The following is a 26,322-nucleotide window of genomic DNA, read 5'->3' on the forward strand; positions in this document are numbered from 1 at the left end:
GGGTGAAGAATTCCAGGTGGGTGCATCGGTGTAGGCATGCTCATTCATTCTTAGATATTGGTGTCTGCTGTGTGCCAGGCACTGTTCTACATGCTGGGGATTCAGCATCAAACAAAACAGGAATAGTCTCTACTCCCGTTGGGCTGCATTTTGGAGGTGGGGTGGACGATGAGGAGGCAGACGAAAAACCCAGAAAGCAAAACACAAAGGTTTCTTGAGTGATGCTAAGTGCTGCATGGAAAAGCAAGGCGGGGCGATGTAATGAGGAACGATAGTGGGGGTGATGGCTGTCTCGTACACAGTGGTCAGGGATGCTCTGATCAGGTGACTTTGGAACAGAAACCCTGGGTAGCCTGAGCAAAATGAAGGCGAAAGAGAGTGGTAGATAAGCTCAGGGACATGGAGAGGGGCTGGAATAGGTCAGGCAGGGCCTTTTGGGCTATGATAAGGAATTAGGGTTTTTATTTCGAGTGAGGGAACAACTGTTGGGGGGTTTTGAGCACAGGATGGCCAAGATGCAGCTCAGTGATTTAGGAGTGATGTTCCAAATGCAGGGAGCAAATTGAGCAAAGGCAGGTGTGTGGAGCGTGTTAAAGATACAGATACAGGGGCTGCACCAGGACCTACTTGTCAGAATCTCTGAGGGAAGGGCCCAGGCATCTGTGTTTTACAAGCTCTAGGTGGTTCTGATGTATATTATGATTTAAGAAGCTCTGGTCCAACTTACATTTTCAAAAGATCACCTGGTTGCCTTGTGGAGGATAGACGGTGGGAAAGGCAACATGGAGGAGGGGAGAGCAGTTGGGATCTAGGTGAGAGGTCACGGTGGCTGGACCAGGGTGGTTGTGATGGAGGTGGTGAGTAGTGACCAGATGTGAAATACATTTTATAGGTAGAACCAAAGGATTTGCTAATAGATTGAATGTAGAGTGTAAAGGGACGAGATAAGTCATGGATAATTCCAAGGTTTTGACCTTGGAAGAATGGAGCTGGAGTGGCCATTTACTGAGATGGAGAACATAGCAGGAGAGGCCGTGGAGCGCTTGCTTTTATTTGTGGGTGGTGGGTGGTGGTGAGGAGGAGGGTTTGGGGGATGGGTCTGGAGTCTGGGGTTTGGATGAGTTAAGAGAGAGATGAGTGTGAGTCTTGGGAGGAGAGGGGTGGACATTTTGAGAGCTGAGCTATGGGGCCTTGTTTTTACTCCTGCCAATGGAGGTGTAATTGTACAAGTTTAAGGTTAAGAAAGTAATATAGTTAGTAGTAACTTTGTTTTCCTAATCCCAAATTATGATCTGATTTAACAGGTATTGTAGCTTTCTGTGAAAATGTCAGTTCTCATATCACAGAGCGTAATAAATTATGTAGAAGAAGAAAACATTCCTGCTTTGAAAGCTCTTCTTGAAAAATGCAAGGATGTAGATGAGAGAAATGAGGTAAGACCAAGTTTCTAAAATTAAATTCTTCTTACCAATATTTGTTGACTACCCACTATGTATGAGGCACTGTGCTAAGGATAAAGGTAAGTAAGAAATTTGTAGTTCTCACCCTCAGTAATGATATAATTTCTTATAGTTAAAAGTTCTTTGAATTCTGTATTGTTGGAATACATTTGAACTTATATAAATGATTGAATATTGAATTTATGCTTTATGACTGAGACTTATGTTTGGCTTTTTTCCAGATAGAACAGTCACCCTTCAAGAAGTTTAATTACTGAAATCAAAAGTGTTTCTAGGAAACTTTAGAAGAGCTTCTAGACCCAATCTTCTTATAAGTAGATTAACCAAAAAAAAAAAAAAAAGATTAACCAGACAAAATTAGGACTTTCTGAAATATTTTCTTTTCTGGAGCCTCCACCCTCTTCCCGAGTTGTTCATTCCACACGCCTTGGGATTTTAAAGACTTAAATCTTTAACAGATAGTTAAATAGGTCGTGTGTTCTGTTTAATAAGACGGGGAAGTATATATTCATCATTTTCATTAACTCGTATTAGATATTTCTTTTCAACAATACAAGCAGATAAAATGTTGATTATTTTATTGTGAACAGCCAAGCTGCAACATTTTAGGGACTAATAAACTTATTGTATGAATTTTTTAAGTGGCAAATATGTATGTTTTATAAAACTTAAGAAAAATAATCCTTTTTCTTAGGACTGTATTTCAATACAGTGTAATTTTTTTTTTCTGACCAGTGAATAAGATGATTTTAGTTTTACACAAATGTATATGTATGTATATGTGTGCACATACATGTATCTGTGTGTGTAGACATGCAGAGTTCTATGATTTTTTTTTACAGTGGGGAAAAAACATAAAATTTACCATCTTAACCATTCTTAAGTGTACAGTTCAGTGGTGTTCAGTAGTGTTAAGTAATTCACATGTGAAATACTTCCAGAACTTTTTCAAATCTGAAACTCCATATCTATTATACAACTCCCTATTCCCCCGACCCCAGGCCCTGGTAACCACCATTATACTTTCTGTCTTTATGAATTTGACTACTCTAGGTACTTCATAGAAGTGGAACTGTACAGTGTTTGTCTTTTTGTGACTGGCTTATTTCGTTTAGTGTAATATCCTCGAGGTTCATCCATGTCGTAGCATGTGACAAGATTTCCTTCCTTATTCAAGCTGAATAATATTCCATTATATGTATGTACCACGGTGTGTTTATCCACTTATCCATTGATAGACAGTTGGGTTGTTTCCTCCTCTTTGCTGTTGTGGATCCTGCTGCTATGAACATGGGTATGCAAATATTATAAATGTTTTGAAAGCTGCTGAATCAACAGTTATTTCTTTATTATTATTATTGTTTTTGACATGGGGTACCTAATTTTATTAAATGTTAGCTCTCGTTAAAGAAATCGTGATATAAAATTTTTGTTATTGCAATACATTGATGATAGCTATTGTTTTTATTGACTATTTATGCAGATATGGTAATAGTTCTATATATTTAGCTCATTTAATTTGCATAGAAACTCCATAAAAAATTATACTCTTATTTATCTTGACTTACAGATAAATGACTTAATCCTTCAGTTTCCTATCCAAGATATTACCTGGTGAAATCCAGATTGAACCCATTCTGTTTGACTTCAAACAACCTATGATCTGTTCATGCTCTTTTGTCTTTGAGTCTTAAGCATAAGTTCATCTAATGATAGTGTCTATATCTTCAATGTTTCTATATTGAACAAACTATATTTTGGTTAGTTGACATCATTATTCCCTTCTATGGTTTTGAATAGTCAATAATTGTTATGCATAAATGAGATAAAATTAATAATTGGAGATTGTTCATTGTTATAAAAGAACTGCTTATGGAAGTAGTCATTTTATTAGCATATATTGGCATATTTGGAATAATAAAATGATAGTTTAAAAAGATTAAGTTTTATTTCATAGACAGTTTCTTTGGGAATATTGAGAAAATAGCTTCACTTGGAAGGAGAAAAATAGCACATAATAAGCATAAACTTAAATTAATCTTACAAAGAATGAAGTGTATTTGGTTTAGAGCTTAACTTGTCATCATGCATGCAGTAGCATTTAATGGTTATTAGTGATATTTACATCTAGTTTAGTATTCAATAAATTAAAATTGGATTTTTAAAATAATACTTTGAAGCAACCTGGGATTTTTACATTATGGCTTAATGTGAAGGTTGTGGAGAAAGTAGCTTTCTCAAGGCCTTTTTTAGCATTTTGCTTCTACAGCTTCTGATTAAATTTAATTTTTATAGAATTCTAAAAAGTTGCTTAGACCTTCTTCCCTCTTTCTTGCCTTTAAAAAGTGAAGTACTTAATTACCTCATGTTAATATGTTTGGTTATCAGTTTTCAAAAAGTTTCTTAAATGTTACATCAATAAAATAAGATAATGTGGGGAAAATTGCCTGATGCTGTGCTTAGCATATGATGGGCTGCAATTAATAAATGCTAATTTCCTTCCTTTTTTTCTTTCTACTTTATTTGTAAACTAGATAAATCTCTTGGCCTCTGAATGTTCTCAGTGATGGCAAGTCTTTGCCCTTTGTAGATCAGTGAAGGGCTTTAATTTAATTTAACTTTATTTTTGAAAAGAGCACTCTCAGCTCTCCTTGATACAAGGATATAGTGTTGAGGTTGAACATTATTCCCTGTCTGAGAAAATGAAACAGGGCTCTAAATTCAGGAGGTGAATTTTGTTACGTGCTTACAAATGTAGACCCTGAAGGAAGCTTCAAAGGAGAATTAAAAAATGTTCTAGTTTCACTACAATTATTGGAAGACGTATTGATCCTCCAAAGGTGACTGCTTTAAAGGGCAATGGTTATCTAGGCCCAGTACACCTGAATAAATAGAAGTGGGACTACCTAGGAATTGGGAAGAGCAAAAAGATGCTGAATAGGAGATGTTTTTGCATTGTAGCTTCTGGGAAGCTGAGATAAAATATGATAGCTGTTGTGCTGTATGTTAGTTGGCGCGCAGTGTTCTATTTTTGGTGTTTTGGTTTGAGGTCATTATCAATAGAGTATTATATGAGTTATGTGATCCTGTACTTTTTGGAAAGAAATGGGTTTGGGATTTGCTGGGATGTGTATGTGGGGTTAGGTAGGGGAGGGCCCTTTAGTGATTCATATTGAAGTGAAAGAGTAAAGTCGTCATGACTGTTTCTAAGTCACTCTGTCTCCACAACTGTAGTTACTAGATTGGCTAAGCAAGAACTAGTAGAATAAATATGTTTTGTGATAAGGCACAACTTATAAGGTAAATATCCTTCTACCTTAAGGGATTTAATAAAACTTAATGGCAGCCTTTCCTGAAAATCACTTATCTATTTGGATAATGTAGCTACAAAAGGTTAAAGATTGCTTTGGACTGCATGTAACAGCTCCCAAAATAGTGGCTTAATCAAATTAAGATCTTATTTTTCTCATGTAATGACAAGCTGGAGGAGACATTCCAAGGCTGATATGATGGCGTCAGGATACCTTCCCAGGCTCCTCCTGCCCTTCTGGCCACTCCTCTCTGTGTGCTTGTTACTTCACATCAGCTGTCTTGATACAACTGCAGCATTGTGTCCACATATCAGACAAGAAGGAAAAGGGAACGGGCCAGCCGAGTTAGTCTAATTACTGAGCCTTCCTGGGAGACCTAGCCAGAGTGGTGCCATGGATTATTTCCAACTGCAAGTAAGGCTGAACAATGTAGGTGTTTTTAGCTGAGCATGCTGCCACCCCAACAAAATCCTGTAGCTCTAGATACTGGGTAGACAACTAATAGTTTCTGCAAGAGAAAGTTATGACTCTTCAAGTCTTTCATTTGGCTTGTTTCAGTTAATCACGTTTACACCATCTGTCTTATTTGTGTTGTGGATTTTAATACACATCTAACTTATTTTTTCCCTCATACTCTAAGAGCACCTGTCTTTGTGAACTATCTGAAATGTGACTGTGACCCCAGAGAGTAAACAGAAAGCTCCTGAGTCTTGGGAATTACAATTTTGGAAACTGATGTACAAGTCATATATCCTTAGGACCATAGAGCCAATTAGTTGGCTTTAATTTATATATTATACCATTGCTTTTGATATTTCACTTTTTATCCCAGTTAATCTAATCAGAAGGGAGAAACATGCTGTAGAAAGTAACTCAAAGACATTAGAGCTCACAGAGGCAAGCCTGGTGTAATAATTGATGTCTGTAGGTATGACTCAGAATCATAAACATAGTGTTTAAGTTAATCTGTTTAACAAGTAGCAATGTGTATATTACTTTTTAGAAAATGGTAATCATAAAAGTTATAATCAAATTTAATATTTAAAGGCTAAACTTTTTCACCTGGAAAATCTATTTATGCATAATATCTCATTCCCTAATGACTCTGGTTGAATGACAGGTGACTACCACATATAATTTAGTATCCATCATTATATGAGTGTCTGTATTTAATTCAATTTACTTTTGTCCTTTAACTCAGTATTTGTGTTTCTCTTTACTTGTATTCTTATAGTAGCATCTGTTGCATATTGCCTGTTACTATAATTATTTCTATGTTTGTATGTTGCCGTTAGTGGATTTTTAAATTCTTTCAGACTTCGCTCACTCATTTACTCAATAAATATTTGAGTACCTGTGTGGCAGTCACTTTACCTCACGCTGGGGGTGTACAGTACTAAACAAACAAAACAGACATGCTTCCCACCCTCTGGGAGTTTAGGGCCTTTAGAGGAAACACAATAATCAGTTGTTAATCACACAAATAAATGTGTAATTACAAACAAGGATTAGTTTAGTAAATGAAATTAGAGGGGGTTAGCAAGGCTTCCCTAAGGGGTTGATGTTTGACCCAAGAGCTGCCGGGTGGGTGGTGGGTTAACTGGGTGGGGTAAAGGGAAGACTCTGTCTGAGGGTCCCGAGGTGGGAAAGAGCTTGAGGGCACATTGGTGAGGAGGGAACAGCCTGGCACAGGTTTCAAGGTAGGCCTGCTGTCGTCTCTCCATCGTTAGACCACAGGCCACGTAAGGCCTACTGCTCTTTTGGTTCTCATCCAAAAGAGCAGTAGGAAACCATGGAGGGTTTTAAGCAGTGGAATATTGTCAGATTAGCATTTAAAAAAATCACTGATGTTTCCCCCCCACTGATACACATTCAGTAAGTAGGTGCTTAGATAAATATTTCTCTAATTGAACTTAGTTTTTGGTGTAATTTTCATATACCTTAGTATGTTTCAGCACCTTTAACCCAGTGCTTCTAACCTGTTTGATATCACGGTATGTACAGAAAATGATAATGTGTGTGCTGCACTTGCAGTAGCCAAGGCTTGCTGCTGGAGGGAACCTGTCCCAGGATCCCGCTGCCCAGGCCCTGCCCTGCTGTCTCAGGGCTGGGGAGCACTGTATCTTATGCTGTGACTTATTCTAGGCACAGGCTGGGCAGCTCTGATGTAGCTAGTAGGGACTTTAATGAATTAAGGTTATAAGGGAAGGCTTAAAAAAACTACATAATATATACAGCACCTGTATTGTTTTTATTTATTGCTTTACTTTCCTCTCTCTAGTCCTGATAAAACATCTTATACATACAATAAAACCACATTCTATATCATATTCTAACTGTATTGGTAGAGAATTTGGTTACCACAGATATCCTAAGATTTTTATATACATCGTGGTAATTACTTTTCAGTGCCTAGTATTATTCATGCTTACTTATTTTGAATAAAATTGCAGTGCCAAAAACAGATTGCTAATGCTGTCATAAAGAAAGTCTCATTTTCTCTTTGACTTTTACATTATTAGTAATCTGAGAACTTAAGAATTCAGAGGTGTTTCTAAATTAATGAAATACTATAAATAGCGCTTAACATAACATCAGGAAAAAGTAAGTGTGCTGTAATTAACTGGTATTTCAGCTAAAGTACAGCATCTTGACAAGTTCTCTGTGTCTTTTATATCTCCAGTGTGGCCAGACTCCATTGATGATAGCTGCTGAACAAGGCAATCTGGAAATAGTGAAAGAATTAATTAAGAATGGAGCTAATTGCAATCTGGAAGATTTGGTATATATTGAAATAATTTACTCATTTGTCTTTTTCTTTTCCTTAACTTTGCTTTTAAGAAATGATTCAGAAGTAATAGATTATAGATTGTACTTCTTCTGTATCTCAACTTTGCCTAGTAATAGTCTAACTCAATTTTTTAAAAGGGGTAATAACAGGAGAGAAATTTTTACTTTCAGTGAAAGTTCTCAGCTCTTCAGGTTTTTTAATGTATAGATGGCACTGGTTGAATAGGGAGCACATATACTTAAAATTAAATGCCTGCCTAGAAGATATGTATGAGTCATATTGTTAAGTAACTCCCCATAATGGTATCTTATTATTATAAATATCACATATGATAAGCCAGAAAGATGTGGTCCCTTCTGATATCGTTTATGAGGGATAAATCACTATTCCAAGAGGCTTACTTTCTCTGTTTCCCAGGAATTATTTTTCAGGGTCACACAGCTACATCTGTTTTTCTGTTTGTATTTATGATTCAAATTGATGATATTAAATTGGTGATTTTAATTGAGTGATCATTTGAATTAAATTATAGTACACTCATGGATAAAAGTTAGGATAGGATACTTGTAGGCTTTATTTAAAAAAATAAAGAATAGTTCTTTATCATACAGTTTCTAAACTCATCAAATGGGATCTCTTTAATAGTTTGTAAATGTGCTCTTAAATCTGATTGCAGGCTCTTTAATTTCAACTTATAGTAATGGTTGCTAACCACAAAGGTTAGCTTTGAGGTTTTGATAGTCATCTTTTCTCCTTTTTGAAAAACACAGTATGTGATTAGAAGTCCAGTGAAAAGACTGAACAAGCAGTTGTGAAACCGTTTTTACACCATTGTAGTCATACAGGTAGACAGATAAATTCTTAACAGAGCTTATGCTTCAGTGTAATTTCAGAGTAGTTTAGAGTGGGTCGGATCATGTCAATTTGGTATGATCATCTGGTATATAAATTCACATTTATTTTTCCTCACTTTGGAATGTTATTTTTGGTATTGAAATGGTAACATTTGTGTCTGTGTGTTCAAGGATAACTGGACAGCACTTATATCAGCGTCAAAAGAAGGGCACCTGCACATTGTGGAAGAACTGCTTAAATGTGGGGCTAACCTGGAGCACCGTGATATGGTATGGACATTCTTTATCCACTGTTAATCAGCTGGAATCTTATTAGCAGTAATGGATATGTGTTAAGTCCTGTATTTTTATGTGTGAGGTGATACTATAATAATGTTTTTAGGATTTGGGATTGGGCATTGAAATGACCCTCAAGAATGTTTTAAAACCCGGTGATATAATGCACCTCCTTTAGAATATTCTTAGTCATTATTTTCTGTTTATTTTAGAATTTTAATTCTGAAATGTTGTTAAAACAACCTATTACCCTTTATAATGTATCAGTTTTAGAACTCATGAGAAAGTTGTTCCCTTTAAGGAGAACTTTAAGAGGGACATAGTATAGTTTTAAAAATATTTTCAGTTGTTTAAAGTCATGATTTTCAGAATAATATTTATAAACTTATTTTCAAAATGTGATTGTGTTCCTAATGCCATCTGTACACATTACAAGTTTAACAAGATATGATTCTTAATTATCTTAGCTCTTATTTGATCTTGGCATCTGCTTAAAGCATAAAGGTGAAGAAAGGGATCGTTTCTGGCTTAATTATTCTGCAAAATGTACAGCCTTTTCAAAGATTAATTTTAACAGGGGAAAAAAAGAAGGAATTGAACTGCCTTGATATAGACAACATGTATTACTTTGCTGCTGATGCTTTATGAAGTACAGGTGGTCTGAATTTTTAAGAAACTGCAGCACTCCACCATCTTGCACTTAATATTGTACGATGTAATATATACACGGTGTTCTTCTACAGTGTTATATTTATTCTTAAAACTTAGTGAAGTGGGGCTTCCCTGGTGGCACAGTGGTTGAGAGTCCACCTGCCGACGCAGGGGACACGGGTTTGTGCCCCGGTCCGGGAACATCCCACATGCCGCGGAGCGGCTGGGCCCGTGAGCCATGGCCGCTGAGCCTGCGCATCCGGAGCCTGTGCTCCGCAATGGGAGAGGCCACAACAGTGAGAGGCCCGTGTACCGCAAAAAAACCAAAAAAAAACAAAAAAACAAAACTTAGTGAAGTGGTTGGTATACTTATTTTTATAGAAGGATACAGAACCATTTGTATCCTCCCTATTTCTGAAAAGAAATTGAAGTACATTGCTATAAAAATTTAGGGAGAGAAGGTAATGATGTCAGTAACCTAGCCAAAGGATGGGTATGGCAGGTAAAGTAAAATGCAGTGTTCTTATCTTAACTGGTGTATAATAAAGCAGAAGAGAAATTCATGGAATTACCTAGTTCTCAATATTTTATTAAAAGCACCATACCATTTTATCAGGTGAATTAATATTAAGTAGCTTTTGTATGCCTGATCCCTTCAGGTTCTTTTTAGCCTATCATTAATTGACTTCTGAGAAGAATCCTATGGGCTAAGGGTTAATTTTGTTCTCAGCGTATATAGTTCAGGAAATTGAGACTGGAAGAAATACTCTTTGCCCAAAGTCACTTAGCTCTTAAGCAGTCAGAGTGAGTTTTGAACCCAGGACTGCTTACTCCAAAGGCTTTCTCCTTTATCATTCTTCCATATATATCAGCAAGGGAGTTAGGAACTATAAAGTATACATTGTGAATGTGTAAAAACTTGTCAAGATTTGTAAAAAATGGTTTCTTAAACTTTCTTAGTTCTCCATATTTCTCATTTCCCTGAAGTACTTATCAAATCACAGCATATTTTAACATTTAAAGGGCCTCTGTGTTTGGCTTTTAAACACCCCAAATTAGGGAAACTGAGGACTGTGTCTCCCTTAGTAGTTAGTATTGAGAGACCCTAACCTCAGAGAATTGGGTGGGTGGTGGCGGCTGCTGAACTGTGAGGGAGGGCAGAGTCCCTGGGACTTGTGTGAGGAGAGGAGGTTGTACCAGGGGTTGTCTGGGATTCAGGAATAATTCCAGGATATAATGTCAGGAAGTCTAGTGAGGATTCTTCCTTGAGAAGACCTTTAATGGACACCAAACTACAGCATTGCTATAGGCAGTCAGTTCCAGTCTTTTCATTTTGCAAATTTGGGCATAGGTTTCTCAAGATTAAATTTTTATCTCAGAGATTCTTGCATAGGGTGATACTATACAAATTAAAATGAGGGAATGATATTAACACAATTCTGGGCAGGAATTTTACAGATTACAATATTGGTGTGTGTAAGACTTGACTAAATGCCCAGCTCTATAATTTGACCTAAATAAATTATGTCAGCCTTTCTTTGTCTTTCATGACCTTGACACCTTTGAAGACTTCTTGTCTGGCATTCTTAGAATGTCTCTCAATTTGGATTTGTCTGATGTTTCTAATGATTAGACTGAGATTGTGCTTTATTGGGAAGGAGGTGATATGCCTTTCTTAGTGTACCACATCTAGGTACATACATCACCAGAATGTATCACTGGTGATGTATCCTGGCTAAGGTAGTGTCTGTCAGATTTCCCTTTGTAATTACTAAATATTTGAGGGAAGATACTTTGAGACTGTACAAATATCTTGTTTTTGATTAAACTTTCATTCATTTATTTTAGCATCCATCAATGCATCTTGCATGCAGCAGTTATGACTGTGGTGTTATAATGGTGATTTTTCTATTTTCATCATTCCATCTACATTTATTAATTAGAATTCTTCTGTAAAGAAGAGTTCTCTCTCTCTGACTCTGTCTCTGCCTTTCTCTGTCTCTCTAAATATATATCTATATATAGATACATGTAGATATACATTTTAGCACTTCCTTACTTTCTGGCATTACAAAATGCTTCAGGCTCAGGTTCATCTTATATTTTCCCTGCCTTATTTCCCTGATTATCAGCCCTGGAATCAATCAGTTTTCCAAGGAACCCTAGTTACTGTTTTTTGAAAATGTTATTTAGAAACCAGTAATCTAGGTGTTAGGTATGCTTATTGTTATTGGGATGTCACTGCTGTAGTGCTTCTCATTGGATAGATGTAGGAAATACATGTCTGTATATTAACTCTTGCATACACATACATCTATTCTGTATCTGTGTGTGTGTGTATATATATATACATATATATATATTTTTTTAAGATAGACTAGGTCGATAACCATGAACCCAATCCACTGTAGCCTTCTGCCTTTTCTTAATTTGTAACTCTCCTCTGACTGTGAGAAATCTGGCTCTCACTCTCCACACTATATATTTACTTATTTGTTCACCTCTAGTATACAAATAGTTTCAGAATTTCTAATCCATACCGTGAGAGAAACAGATTTGCTACTAAATACATTGTTTGTATACAGTTCTTTTCGTCTTTAGCATTATTACAGAATTCAGTCAAAATATTGCTTTCCAGAGTTACCTAGATCAGCTTCTAAGTAATTATGTGATTCGTTTGTAATATAATTAATTCATCCCAGTCTATATTCTGTCTTCCCCATATTCTAGTTGATTTTTAAAACATTTACTTACAATAAAATTCGTCTCTCTGGTGTTCAGTTCTGTGGGTTTTGACAAGCACATGATGTCATATGTCCACCGCCACAGCTCTGTACAGAGCAGTTGCATCATTTCAACAGTACCTCATGCTGCTTCTTCATAACCAGCCCCTCCACCCACTCCCCAACCCATGGCTACCACTGATCTGCTTTCCCTTTCTATAGTTTTGCCTTTTTCAGATTAGGGCAAGTATTTTTCTTAAATCTCTTTTTTAGTGACAATGAAACAGAATCAGAAGGATTAAGTGATTTATATTCTTGAACCCAAAGTTGGATTGGTGCAAATACTGATTTAAAAAAAAAAAGCAAACAAAACATTCACTTCTTAGTATAATTTGATTGCATTTGTCTCTTTCATTGAACTGCATTATAGTTAAAGAGAACATTGCCAAAACAAGAACACTACTCCTGTAGCTTAAAAAATAGAAAGTTACTATGCTGTTAATTCATACTTAATGACTTTGCCCACCCCTGGAAATCATGGTCTACAGATCAGTGCCTTCTCATCCTCTCTTTTTTAGCAAGAGGTATGATAATGATCTGGAATTTATAGGATGGGTTTAGATGCAGGAGTTGAATAGGGTTGCTGGAATCCCTCTCTGGAAAAAGTCTAGACTCATACCAGGAGGAGAATGTTTACTGAAGGAAAATATTTATAAAACCAAAATAAATCTTGGAAATTTGGAAAGAGTCCAACATGAATGTTCTCTATGTCAATTTCCAAAATATAATAAAACTTCGGAGTAATCATTACTGGGCTTAAGAGATTTGACTTTTTTCAGATACTATTGTGTATTTCTCTGGGGAGCTTAGGTGTTTAAAACTACATAGTAGTGATTTCTTAAAACAATGGTTCTATAAAGAATAAAGCTTACAAAAGGAACTTCATTAATGCCATTTTTGTGCTTAGAGACAATCCAGTGTTTTGTTTCCCTCCCGTGCCCCACCTTTTTGTTTTCTTTAGGGAGGATGGACAGCTCTCATGTGGGCATGTTATAAAGGCCGTACTGAAGTGGTTGAGTTGCTTCTTTCTCATGGTGCCAATCCAAGTGTTACTGGTCTGGTAAGCGTTAACAAAAAATCCATCTGTAATGTAAGTGGTAAGTTCTTTTAGGGAATACTTAAGGCTGGTTATGCTTTGGACTTCGTAGTGGATAAAAATGATCTAGATCTTACTAAAGATAATAATGCAGAATGTGATTTCAAAACACAATGAGAATTTCTTTCTAAGGCTAAGCTTATTTCTCAGTTTTTATCAACAAAAAGGCAACTCTTAGAGTTTAAATGTTAATTATAACTATACAATTTTTCAAAAGGAGATTTTGAAATCCTTAAGTCATCTTACCTGTTTTCTGTGCGTATGTATTCTTAATCTAAACTCTTTTAAAGAAAAGAGACATTTACCAAATATCCATGCCACTTTTCTATATTCTTTTTTTTTTTTTTTCTGGCCCTCTCCACTGCTAAAACCTTACTCCAAGTCACCTGTATTAGTTTTCTGTGGTTGCTGTAACATCACCACAAACTTGGTGGCTAAAAACAGCAGACTATACATTCTTATAGGTGGTAATACATGCATTACTATTGTACTTTGCTTGAGACTTGATCTCAGACTGCAGATTAAGAAATTGTTTTATTCATGGGGGGATTCCTTTCACGATGTATATGTATGTCAAATCATTACATGCACTTTAAATGTCTTACAATTTTATTTGTCAGTTATACCTCAGTACAGCCGAAAAAAAGGAAATGGTTTTATTCAAGTTAATGGACGGATTATAAAGAAAGGTTTTATATTCTTATTAGTCTTACCTGTTGGTTAGATAATTACATTGTGTATTGAATCTATAAAAATAGATGTGTTCATAATATATATTTAAGGTTGAGTGCATCTCAGTTCCCAGTTATGTATTATGAGTATTACATGTGTTTTTAAAGTGGAGAATGGTCTGTAACTTGATTTTGTAAAATACTACTTTATATTGCTCCCTTTGTTGTTTCCTCTTCTTAGCAAATGTGTGCTGTAAATATCCACCTAAAAGACTTTTTCTTTCCCTCCCTCCCTCCCTCCCTGTGTACCTACTCACCCACCTGCCTACCTCCCAGCAGTACAGTGTTTACCCAATCATCTGGGCAGCAGGGAGAGGCCATGCAAATATAGTGCAACTTTTACTGCAAAATGGTGCTAAAGTCAACTGCTCCGATAAGGTAGGTCAGCAAGATCTTTCCAGGTTCTAGTTCATATTATGTCCACTCAGTGTGTCTAACTTACAAGGATTTTCATATGATCTCATGCGGCGGCTCTGATGTATCTTATGTTTATATTTATTAATACATTTTATAAAGACACACATCTCATAGGTGGGTTCCTCCTAGGTATTAAATACGTGCTAAGTGTCCTTCCATTGTCTTTTATATCACATTCATCATTCTCAGGAAAATAGGTAGGGTTGATTCCCTATCTTCATTATTTACTGTTGTAGCTCTTCTTTCTACTGTGGGTCCTGTCTGCCTTCTCTGTATTGTTGCCAGATGATCTTTTTTTTTTTTTTTTGCGGTACGTGAGCCTCTCACTGTTGTGGCCTCTCGCGTTGCGGAGCACAGGCTCCGGATACGCAGGCTCAGCGGCCATGGCTTACGGGCCCAGCCGCTGTGATCCTCCCGGACCGGGGCTCGAACCCGTGTCCCCTGCATTGGCAGGCGGATTCATAACCACTGCGCCACCAGGGAAGCCCCCAGATGATCTTTTAAAATTTAAGTCTTGTTCTTTCTCTCTCATATTTAAAATCCTAAAGACATCAATCCCTGTTATGATGTATAAAGATAATCCTTGCCTCCGTCTCTACCCTCTCTCCTGCTCTCTCTACCCCAAACTACCTTTACTCAACTATCAAATGATGCAGGTTCCTGAGTCCATCTGTTTTTAACCCTCCACATCTTGCAGGTGCTCTTTCACAGTGTGGAGTGCCCTCTCATCCTCGTCTGCTTTAGCTTCTGTTCATCCTTCACACTCAGCTCATGTGCCATCAGCTCCAGAAAGCTCCCCAGGATTTTGTTCTATTCATTTTTTAAAATCCTTAATACCCCAAATATTTGATAAATATTTATTTAATTATTTCATTCTTTCTTGCTTTTGGAGAGCTTTGATAGCTTCTGTGGTTTCAGGGCAAAGCCCAGACTTTTCAGGTGGACCCCAGTCTTTCTTCCCAGGTTCACTTCTTGCCATTCGTCTCCATATACACTAAGCTTTTGGATACAGAAGATTGTCTATCATTCTGTGAACTTTTTTCTTTCTTTCTTTCTTTACTTATTTATTTTTGGCTGCATTGGGACTTTGTTGCTGCGCACGGGCTTTCTCTAGTGGCGGCGAGCGGGGGCTACTCTTCGTTGTGGTGTGCGGGCTTCTTATTGTGGTGGCTTCTCTTGTTGCGGAGCACGGGCTCTAGGTGCGCGGGCTTCAGTAGTGTGGTACGCAGGCTCAGTAGTTGAGGCGCTGCTACTCAGTAGTTGTGGCTTGCGGACTCTAGAGCACAGGCTCACTAGTTGTGGCGCACGGGCTTAGTTACTCCGCGGCATGTGGGATCTTCCTGGACCAGGGCTCGAACCCGTGTCCCCTGCATTGGCAGGCGGGTTCACAGAAGCCCCATTCTGTGAACTTTTATGAATTTCTATGAAGTGCGTGTCATGGTTTATCCTATTCCCTCTGCTAGGAATGTTATGACCTCCTCTGCCTGATGAACTCCTATTTATTTTCTCAAGTCTCAGTTGAGGTGTTAGCTTCTCTGTTAAGTCTCCTTAACTTACCCAGTCAACTTAGATGCCCCTTCTTCTGTAGTCAGTATTCACTGTCCATACCTCCATCAGTGCACAAAAGTTCTATTGGTCAAGGCTGTTATAAAAAGTAGGTATTCATTAAATGTTCATTTCAACCTGCAGTCTCCCATGTAGTTAAATGTCACTGTGAGTATTCTTGTGTCTCTTCATTGTCTTATGAATCTCCCCAAAGATAAAGCATTGCTTTTATGCATGATTTACATTCTCTGATGTCTTTTGAATCACGTTCCAGCAGAAGGCGCTTTTGAGTGCAGTTTCTAGGCGGACGTTTATTTTGTCAGGTACAGAGGCCGATCTGGGGTGGTGGTTAAGAGCACAGACTGAAGCCAGGCTTGTTGGGTTCATGGGTCTTGCTCCACCTCTTAGTAGCTTTGTGACTTCGAGCCTGTAATTAACTTCTCAGGGCCTTGTTTGCTCATCTGTTAAAATGTGATATTGTGGTTTGTACTTATTCTTCTGATAAGGATTACACACGTTATCTCGTGTAAACTATTTAGAACTGTGTTTGGCACTTGGTTGTTACTATTTCAGACTGTTGGACTTTATATTTCACAAGATATGGGAAGCAAAGAAAGCTTGTTGGAAATTAGAGGCTATATGACATTATGATGGAAAAATTGTCACTGATTGTAAAAGTTAAATTTAATTAAAATACATTTCATGCAGTGGTTAATCATCTATTAAGGAGAAATAGTATGGGGAAAATATGATTTATCTAGGATTAAAATTATGATTGGTATAAACCATAATCTAAAAATGCTCAAAGTATGATTTTTATCAAAATTCATGGTGAGAGCTAGTTTCTTTTAATACACCTTAGGTAATAATTTTAAATTTATTATTTCTTTAATAGTATGGAACCACCCCGTTGGTTTGGGCTGCACGAAAGGGTCATTTGGAATGTGTAAAACATTTATTGGCTATGGGAGCTGATGTTGATCAAGAAGGAGCTGTAAGTATCTTTTCTATTTTAACTGCTGGTAGTAGAGAGATGTTTTTAGTTTTAAGAGAGAGAATACTTTTTCCTTAGTATATACCTAGAAAAATTTCCCTATAGTTTCTAAACGATACTTAGAAAAACAAACATCTTCTGTTATCCTGGTAAATATATTATATTATAGATATTATGTATTACAGATATGTGCTTTTAAGGATTTATTGCTAATGCACATAAATTTTGGGAGGCTAAAACTATATGGAATATCTTTTAGTAATCTTAGTATAAATTAAAATACTCCCCAAATCAAATTGTTTGAATTACTTTTGTGGAAAGAGTTTCTATTTTGTTAAAATACCTTTTCTTTAAAATTCTAAAATAATATAATTTTTTGATATTTTAATCTGTGACTTGTTTTCTCTAATAGATTTAAAAATATCAAAAATCTGTGGTCAAAACCTATATAGCTTAAAAATTGGTTCAGTATATCTTACAGTCTAGCAGTTATAAATTCCTTATTGAGTACCCGCTGTCCACCCAGCCCTGTGCCAGATGTGCTGGGGATACTGGAGAAGCCTATCATATTGCTCTTCTCTTGAGCTTGTAAGAATATAGGTAAAGGAGACGACATTTATGCACAAGAAACAATACAGACTTCTGTTAACATAATTATTGTTATTATGTGAGATGGATCATAAAGGATTCGGAGAAGAGTTGCTACCAAATCTCTGGCTGCAATGTAACAAAAGTGAATTCTAAATCATTAAAAGTGACTTCCTGGCATAATACCAACCAGCTCCTCCTATTGTCCATGTTGACAGAAGCTACTAATTGATGACCTTCGAGGGGTACATAGTATTTTAGTGGTGTGCGGAGATAGAGCATGATTCTTACCCAGGCATGGAAGTCATACCTTTCACTTGCCTCCTTTCTGGACAGTTTATCAAGTGGATGAGTGGCTTGTCTCTATGGTTATTGACTGCTGAGGAATCTGAAAAGGCGGTGTTATTTTAATATTGAGAGAATTATGGCTTAGTTCTGGGGGCTGATATAATAACTGAAATATTTCTATAAGGAAATTGCATGGTATCTCAAACTAGATCAAAATCTCAACAATAAGTTCTAATATTTCTTTTATAATGAGTCAGATTCTTCTATTATGTGATTTTGTTATAAATTAAATGTGCAGTTTTTAAAAGAACCACTAAAAATAAGACACTTTTGAAAATGTGGTTTGTAGATCACTGTGGAAAACAGGGAAATATGTTATACTTTTATTGAAATATTCTATAGCTTATTAATTCATTGTTTTACTTCAGTTTTTCATACAGATTTTATTATAGACAATTCTTTGAAGTCTGATTGATTCTTACTTTGGATTATTTAACTTAGAATGTGTTTAATTTTGAATCATCCTGTCAGCTATTTTATATGTCAATACTTTAGTGAGAGGGTTTGTTCATTGTAAATGACTCCAATTTTGGATTATCATTTAAAGAATTGAATGTCGTAACAGTCCTATTGACCGAAGAGAATTAATGTATCTTCAAAAATGGAAAATATGCTTCTGGCCACTTTTGGTCTGTTTCTGGTTATTTATATTGGCATTTTATTATCAGAGATAACTGTTAATAATAGGCCACCTATTTGAAAACATCAGTTTTTTGACTATAGAATAAATTACATGTTTTCTGAAAGTACTAATTTCTTGGGTGTTGTTTGATTTGTAGAATTCAATGACTGCACTTATTGTGGCAGTAAAAGGAGGCTACACACAGTCAGTAAAAGAAATTTTGAAGAGGAATCCAAATGTAAATTTAACCGATAAGGATGGAAATACAGCTTTGATGATTGCATCAAAGGAGGGACATACAGAAATTGTACAGGATCTACTTGATGCTGGAACATATGTGAACATACCTGATAGGGTAGGTTATCTATTTAGAATTTGTCTTTCAGTGGTGACATTGATGGAAGGTTACCTTAATTTCTCACCACCTTTCAAGATTCTTCCTGCATGACATACATTTAAGATGTTTTATTTCTGCCTTTAGAACTAATAAGTTAAAACTTTCCAATCTTTGTGGAGGTGTTCTTCTAAATTTTTCAGAAATAATGCTGTTATTGAAAATGTGATCTTGAAACCATCCTAACTATAGGTGTTGTTCATGGCTGTTGTTATTCATTGTTCCAAGGCTTCAAGTCTCCCACCCTTACACCTAGAATTTTCAAATTGGTATCTCTTGTTCTCACCTCTTCTCGGAAGTCTACACTTGTCTGTCCAGCTCAACTTGAACTGTCCACTTGAATGTCTAATGGGCTTCTTAACTTACAGCAAAACAGGTGTCTTGTTTGTTTCATCCCACACCTGCTTTTCCCTCAGTCTTCTCCCTCTCAGTAAGTGGTACCAGCATCTATATATCCTGTTGTTAAAGCACCAAGTCCTACACATTAGTCCTGATTTCTCAAGACTACCCAAGCCAAAGTAGCTACCCAGTCACTTTCTATCAAATCACTATATTTTATTTGCATTACATTTATCTGATTTCTTATTTGTGTTTATTGTATGTTGTCTGTTAGTCTCCTCTAGGCTATAAATTCTCTCAGAGCTGGGACCTTGTCTATCTTATTTCCTAGTGCCTAGAACAGTGCATGACACATCGTAAGCAATGAAATATTTATAACCTTTTATTAATTTACTAGTCTGAACCCACATTAATGCTAATATTCTCAACTAAAATGTGTCTGCCATGCGTTTATTTACACTTTTAATGTAGTAGTTAAGGTACTACATCATGGTGCTAGACTTAATAATCCTCGAGGACCTGCATCTTGCTATAGAGCCCACTGGGGCCCACTTAGGATTGAGATGAGCTGTAGCTTATGGAATCACCCAACCCAAACTCATACAACTGATTTGTAATTTAGCAGTTAAAAAAAAAGGCCATTTACAGTATTTGAACTAGGGGAAGATATAATTAATAATGATTATTGCTTGGTGGATATAATTTCAGGGCAGAGATGTCCTTATGAGGTAGTGAACTTCATCTAAGCCTTGTACTGGGGAGTGAGTCTTGTGCACTGTTGGCCTGTAATGCCAAATTGATAGAATATAGGTGCTGTTCTGGGAACCAACCTTCTCCCTTAATTAAATGTGGTTATAAACCCACAGATGGCTCTAGCTTTATAACTCCCTTCTTTTTAGAATCCATGGCTTTTGTCATATAGTATTATTCCAAGGGATTTGTATTATGTAATTTCCAAATGTTCATCTGGTTTATTGACAGCCACTGTGTCATTTTATTTAATTTACATCTGTAATGGGAGGTTGGTTACCTTCAAATAGAATGGCTTATTGTTCTGGGTGACTTATCTTTCTAAACTTTTGTTGTGGAATTTCAGGTATAAATGTTCTCATTTTGAGGTATAAAGTCTTCTGTCCCTTATTCTGAAGGTTATTAATATCAGGTATTAATATTAGTTAACTTTCTGTTATTTAGAGATAATTTTTTCCAAGAAATTTTCAGAAAAAATCTGTTAAATTAATACATGACTAATTTTAACTTGAAAACAGTGTTTTTTGTTCCATCATCAATTCACCTTGGTTTTTTTTTTTTGTCTTTTTAGAGTGGAGATACTGTTTTAATTGGTGCTGTCAGAGGTGGTCATGTGGAAATTGTTCGAGCACTTCTTCAAAAATATGCTGATATAGACATTAGAGGACAGGTGTGTGTGATTACAGGGCTGTTGTTATCTTAGTATAATTGTTTGTATATGTTGGCTGATCATAATGTCATTCTTCCAGTTTTCCTATGGAGACAAACATATAAATCCTAGTACGTTTAATGGATGCCTGTATTATTAAGTTTCACTGCCATTATTATGAAATTTCTGTATTGATGTCAAGTTAGATTTAGATAGAAGTAAAGCATAAAGAAGTTCATGTTTTTCAAATACACCTCCCTTACTAATGTCTAAATATATTCAGTTCTGACATGAGTAGTTTATGATACCGAGGCAGTTGGTGGCACTTTGAGTGTATGGGACTTATTTTCTTTAGTATGTGTTTCCTCTGTTTTGTCTTCTTCATCCATGTATTGTTCTTCTGTTCCTGTTGTTTCATCTTTCTTCTCCTTTTCCCCCATTTGCTAGCCTTTCCCAGGACCACTTGGTAGTGCCTATGGATTTTGCTTAAGGCAGTCATAGCTCACAGAGCTGTAAAGGTTATTTATTTTAGGGAAAAGCTTCCCTAAAGTTGAGAATATATCCAATATGTCAAGAGCTTTAGATTAAAAAAAACTGTACTGAACAGCCTGTTTTGTGGTTGGAGAGTCTACATTTCTGCTCAGTTTTTTTCCTTGTATTTAGCTTGTATCCAAATCCACTTTTGAATCAAACTGATAAATATTATGCCAAATGCCATGAGGGTCTTAACATGGGTCCCTTGCCTGAAGAAACATGTGTTTTAGTTAGGAAGGTTTTAGTTTGTTTTGTTTATATTTATTCTTATGTTTTTATGTAAACATAAAAAGTGTTGCCACTTTTGGTATAAGATAGTATATGATTGCCTAGTGAAAGGTTCAAATGTAAGAGTCTTGAGGTGGGGAAAGTGGGCATTAAGGAGAGCTTTTAAGGGAAGGTAGAATTTGAGCTAAGTTTAAAAGGTGGGTTAGATAGGGAGAGAGAAGGAAGGCTCGGTAGTTCAGGCAAGGATAGTGGAATAATGGGATGAGAAAGTTTAGTAAGAAGGGAAAGTGAAAGACTGTATTCCTTAGTTGGTGAATAAATCAGCTTGTCAGCAGGATGGCGGGGAGGGTGGGATGGGAGATAGAGAAAAGAAAGGGACGTAGTGCCAGAGAGGCTGGAAACTAGTGTACAGTGTTGAGAAGGGAACTGCATTGGGGAAATCTTGGTGTCGGAAAATTAATGTGGCAGCGGCAGAGAGTCATTCACTGTCTTTCGGGATAAAATCATATTTTCACTAAAAGTTGGTGACTGGATCATCTATTTAGACTTTTACCGATCTCCTTTGTGTCTGTCAATTTTGTTTTCCTATGTTTTAGTCAGTGTTTTTGTTCTCTACCTCTGCATTCAAAGTCTACATGGATCTGTTTTTGGTTTTTGAACTAGATAGGATTTTAAAGGACCTGATGAAGATCAGTGTATAGGTGCAGTATAGAGATTAAGAAAGCTAAACATGGTAAAAAAACAATTCACCATATGTTTGTGTAGTACACTCTTATGCATTATCTTTTGAAAAGATTGGGCAGATGAAAAGCCAAAAGCCGAAAGTCAGAATATTTATGTGACTTATCACAGGATACAGAGCTCAGGTACTGATGACTTCCAACATAGTGCAGGGTCCTGAAACCTGTTTGCTTTCCAAAAGCATAGTTTCCCTTATCAACTATGTGGGGTTACTGCTTTCTCAGTCAAGAAGTATTAAGTTTTCTTAGGCTTCTTTCATAAAGAATTTCTCACAAGTAAATGCAAGATAGAATAAGGATTAATGTTATTTTCTACCATGCTGCTTCTTGGTAAGATATATTAATGCTTTAATAGGAATGTTAATAATGTTTTATATTTACAAATAGAAGTTTTTAATATTATATCTTATATGAAGTGGTTGTTGATTTTTTTATTATGCAGGACAATAAAACTGCTTTGTATTGGGCTGTTGAGAAAGGAAATGCAACGATGGTGAGAGATATCTTACAGTGCAATCCTGACACTGAAATATGCACAAAGGTATAAACGACATTTCTGTTCTCTTAGCAATACCTAGTGCTGAATGTTAGTACTGCTTATTTTTTTCAATTTTTTACAGTTGTTTGATATTAGAATTATACTGATTTAACTGGAAATGTTCTGTATTAAATTGAGGAGTAAGTTTATATCCTTTCAGGAGTTGTGTATTCACAGCAAAATGCAATGTGTAATTTATTTTAATTGTTATTTAATTTATTTTAATCAGAAAGTACAGTATCAGCTCTTCATAAATTGTGGACAGATCATTTCCCCAGAATTATTTTATGCTCCTGTTGTTTGGAATGCAGAACACATTTCCTTTTAAAATATCATTGTGTGTGGTTATTGGTTCCCCAAACCAACCACTTTTAGTCTATTTTACTCAAATCATGTGGAAAGTATAAAACTGTATAAGACTTTAGTGATTATATTTGGCTTTACATGTGATAGTTGTCCATGAGGAAAATATATTTGGAGTTCTGGATTGAAATGGCAGGAATGAATAAAGCAAACTTACGGAATCACCCGTAAGACAATCCTATTTCATCCGTTAGAGATTTGGAGCAGCATCTTCTGAACCAGTGATGGTAACCTCAGTGCCCTGGGGCAGAGCTTCTCCTGGGATACCTTCTGCTTTGCAGGTGGTGGCTCCTTGGAATCTTGTTTCTTTTTCTTTTAGACCTTTGTGTCAGCTACTGTGACCACACGTGGCTTCTGACCAGATTTTGCTTTTTCCTAATTCAGTGCTGAACTGTGGTCTCTTCTTATTTCTATTAATTTGATTTTGAAAGCAATTGTAAACTCTTTTAAGGTTTCCCAAAGGCATACTGCTCGTATCAGGTTGTTTCCCTGTTGTACACAGGTCCTTCCTTAGAAGCACAGAGGCGCTGGTGACAACATCTGACAGATCTAGATGCTGGCTTGTCTGGACATTGACAGGCTAGGTAGTGGGCTACTTGGGTGAGGTGGCCAGAACGGGAAGCAGCCTCTGGAGGAGGTGGCGCAGGTGTCAGCGGTGGGCCTGGGGAAAGACAGTGGCGAGGGGCAGAAGCGGCTGATAAGTAGTGGGGCACATCTCTTGCTCTGTTGAGTGATATAAAAGTATTTTGATACAAGTGATTGGTTATGAAAGGAAAAGCACTTGTTAGTTTTTCCAACTATGTTTCCTTGAGAACATTTTCAATATAGACTGGTCAGATATTTGAATTCTTGACACGTGTGTTTATGTGACTTTAAAGATTTAGGAGTAAAGGTATTAATCTGGCAAACTTTCTTATCTGTGCCCACAGGATGGTGAAACACCTCTTATAAAGGCTACCAAGATGAGAAATATAGAAGTAGTAGAGCTGCTGCTGGATAAAGGAGCTAAAGTATCTGCCGTAGATAAGGTAAAAACATCTGTGTAGAGAGCAGTTTTTTTTGAGGGCTATAGGTAGACTGACTGTATATCCGGTGGGTTTAATGGGGGTCTGAGAGATTACTTGCTGGGGCTATTTGTGTGGGATTTGGATGCTGTGAGATCTTCTTGGCTGTTCTGAGAGCATGCTGAGGAGTGGGCGGGCTCTGTATGCAGCAAAGCAGCTGCTTCAGAGGTTCCCTCTATGGCTCAGATCAGTTATGGCAAGGCGCATTGACCACCATGCAAGGAGGATGTCATCAGGTGTGGAGCTTGTTCAGAGAAACAGGAAGAAAGAATCCAAAAGGGGCTGGAGAAGATAGACTCTCAAAGGAGACTGGCATTCACGTTCACCAGCAGGAGAGATGTTCTGCCATGTGTCCTTGCCTTAATCCTTTTAGAGGAATGTTCATATTTTCCATAATAAATTTAACTCTCAATTGCTTAATACTTCATATAGAATTGATTCCTGGTTTTAGTTGGTCTACATTTTAAGCAGGTTTCTTTCTCTACTTCAAATTGATTTCCTCACAGAAAAGAAGTTATTTCTGTATGAACTAAGAAATATAAATTTTTCCCTCTGAATATATAATATGATTTGGGCTCTCCTAATCCATAATAGATTGAAGCTTATCTTTTTATTATTCGTGAGGCAATTAAACAAAAAACACAGAATTTATATATATTTGCCTTTTATTTTATCAAGAAACATTATTAAAAAAACACAGAAAAGCCTCCTACCTATTATTACCATATTAATGTATTTATATATGGTATATATATTAATGTATATTAATATCATATTAATATAAAAGAAAGAAAATATAAAGAAAAATTTTAATCTTAAAAGTGGGGGCATAAAGTCAAAGAGAAGTTGTTGAAATTGAATATACTTAACTTTCTAGAAAACTTCTGTATTGCCTGTTTTTCTCATTCTGCTGTTGACTACTTTCTGGCACTGGTCCCCTAATTTGCAAAAGGGAACCCCACTGGACTACGTGCCCTTTAAGGTGCCCTGTCTCGGACCCTGTTGTGTGTGCTTTGTCTTAAGTCAGCACATACTTGCTGAGAAGCACACGTGATATCTGGAATGTTCTTGGAGTGAATGTGCATTCGTTCACACATACTTACAAAGGATGAATAAGGTGCTGTCCTGCTCGAATTTGGAATACAAACTTGTAAAAGTCTTGAACCTGGCTCTTCATAAAGGATTACATAAAAAAAATTTAAGAATAAAGATTAATGTTATTTTTACCTGGCCCATCACCAATCTCTGTTTATCTTCAGCATAAACAGGCAGGGTGTGTTGATGTTTTCTCTGCATTTTCAGAAATTTTATGTCTGGCTGAAATGCCACTGATGATATTCTTCCTTCTCACATGTTTGGGGATAAGAAATGGAGTTCAGGTGGAGAAATAAGATGGTGAAATTCAGTTTAGATGTGGTTAGTTTGAAGGCTAAGACGTTCAGGAGGCCGTGACCGATAGGGCTTGAATTTGGGCCAGAAATCAAGGCTGGTGATAGGAATTTCACAGTTAGTTACCAAGAGATGAGAGCTGCATGGAAGTGACTAAGATCATCAGTTTGGAAGAAAGATGGAAGCTGAGGTCAAACTTTCCTTACAGCGTGTGTCACATTCTAGTTTGTTTTACGAATGTGCATGTTTATCCAGTCTCCTCCTGTTACATTGTAACTTAGTTAAGGCCATGGACTGTTTTGTCTATCATCTCCATATCCCCCAAATTATCCAGCTCAGTGCCTTACTATATAGTGAGCTCGATACGTAGCTTTTCTGCCATATTTAGGATGTAGGAAGGGAATCTAGAAAAGGAAGAAGTAGACCTGAGGCAGAAGAGGAGATTCAAAATCACGATAAGGTTGTGCCGTAGAAGCCACAGGAAGTGAGTGGGTGAGAACTGAGAATTTCATTTGTTAACTTGTGGGTCATTGTCTTTAAGAGAGATGTTTGTGAAGTAAAAAGTGGAGAACACCTTGCGGACTGAATTTGTTTTTTTTTTTACGTATTAGTTTTCTTTCCTTAGTGGTGGATGCGAATACTAATATGATGGAGATTCTAATAAGGGAAGAAGGCAGGTTGATGTTAGGGAGCCGTGAAAGCTGAGGAGAACGGAAGAAGTTGTAGTAGCCAGAGAAGGATGGATTCAACATAGAGGACTCTGAGGAAGAGAATGTAGGGAACTAACATAATGGTGACAAAGGGCGTGAGGAAGGACGAGGTCGCTTGTGCTAGTGGAATATCAGCATGGATTGGGAAGCTGTCTAG

General features: G+C 36.7%; 1 protein-coding gene across 17 annotated transcripts in view; it reads left to right on the plus strand.

Annotated features, from left to right (window-relative positions):
* The window catches only part of KIDINS220 (kinase D interacting substrate 220), a 102,944-nt gene that overhangs the window by 5,864 nt on the left and 70,758 nt on the right, over positions 1-26,322 (plus strand). For 12 of the 17 annotated variants that reach the window (XM_033437485.2, XM_049695904.1, XM_049695905.1 and 9 more), the window contains exons 2-11: positions 1,305-1,433; positions 7,455-7,553; positions 8,588-8,686; positions 13,088-13,186; positions 14,230-14,331; positions 16,811-16,909; positions 18,625-18,822; positions 20,522-20,620; positions 22,544-22,642; positions 23,932-24,030. In XM_033437485.2, the coding sequence (XP_033293376.1) occupies positions 1,326-1,433; positions 7,455-7,553; positions 8,588-8,686; positions 13,088-13,186; positions 14,230-14,331; positions 16,811-16,909; positions 18,625-18,822; positions 20,522-20,620; positions 22,544-22,642; positions 23,932-24,030 (1,101 nt within the window). In that variant the 5' untranslated portion in view covers positions 1,305-1,325. The remainder of the gene's footprint in view (positions 1-1,304; positions 1,434-7,454; positions 7,554-8,587; positions 8,687-13,087; positions 13,187-14,229; positions 14,332-16,810; positions 16,910-18,624; positions 18,823-20,521; positions 20,621-22,543; positions 22,643-23,931; positions 24,031-26,322) is intronic. The other 5 variants (XM_033437495.2, XM_033437497.2, XM_033437487.2 and 2 more) reach the window with 1 other exon arrangement.

This window comes from Orcinus orca, chromosome 13 (assembly GCF_937001465.1).
Source record: "Orcinus orca chromosome 13, mOrcOrc1.1, whole genome shotgun sequence".
Lineage (NCBI taxonomy): Eukaryota > Metazoa > Chordata > Mammalia > Artiodactyla > Delphinidae > Orcinus > Orcinus orca.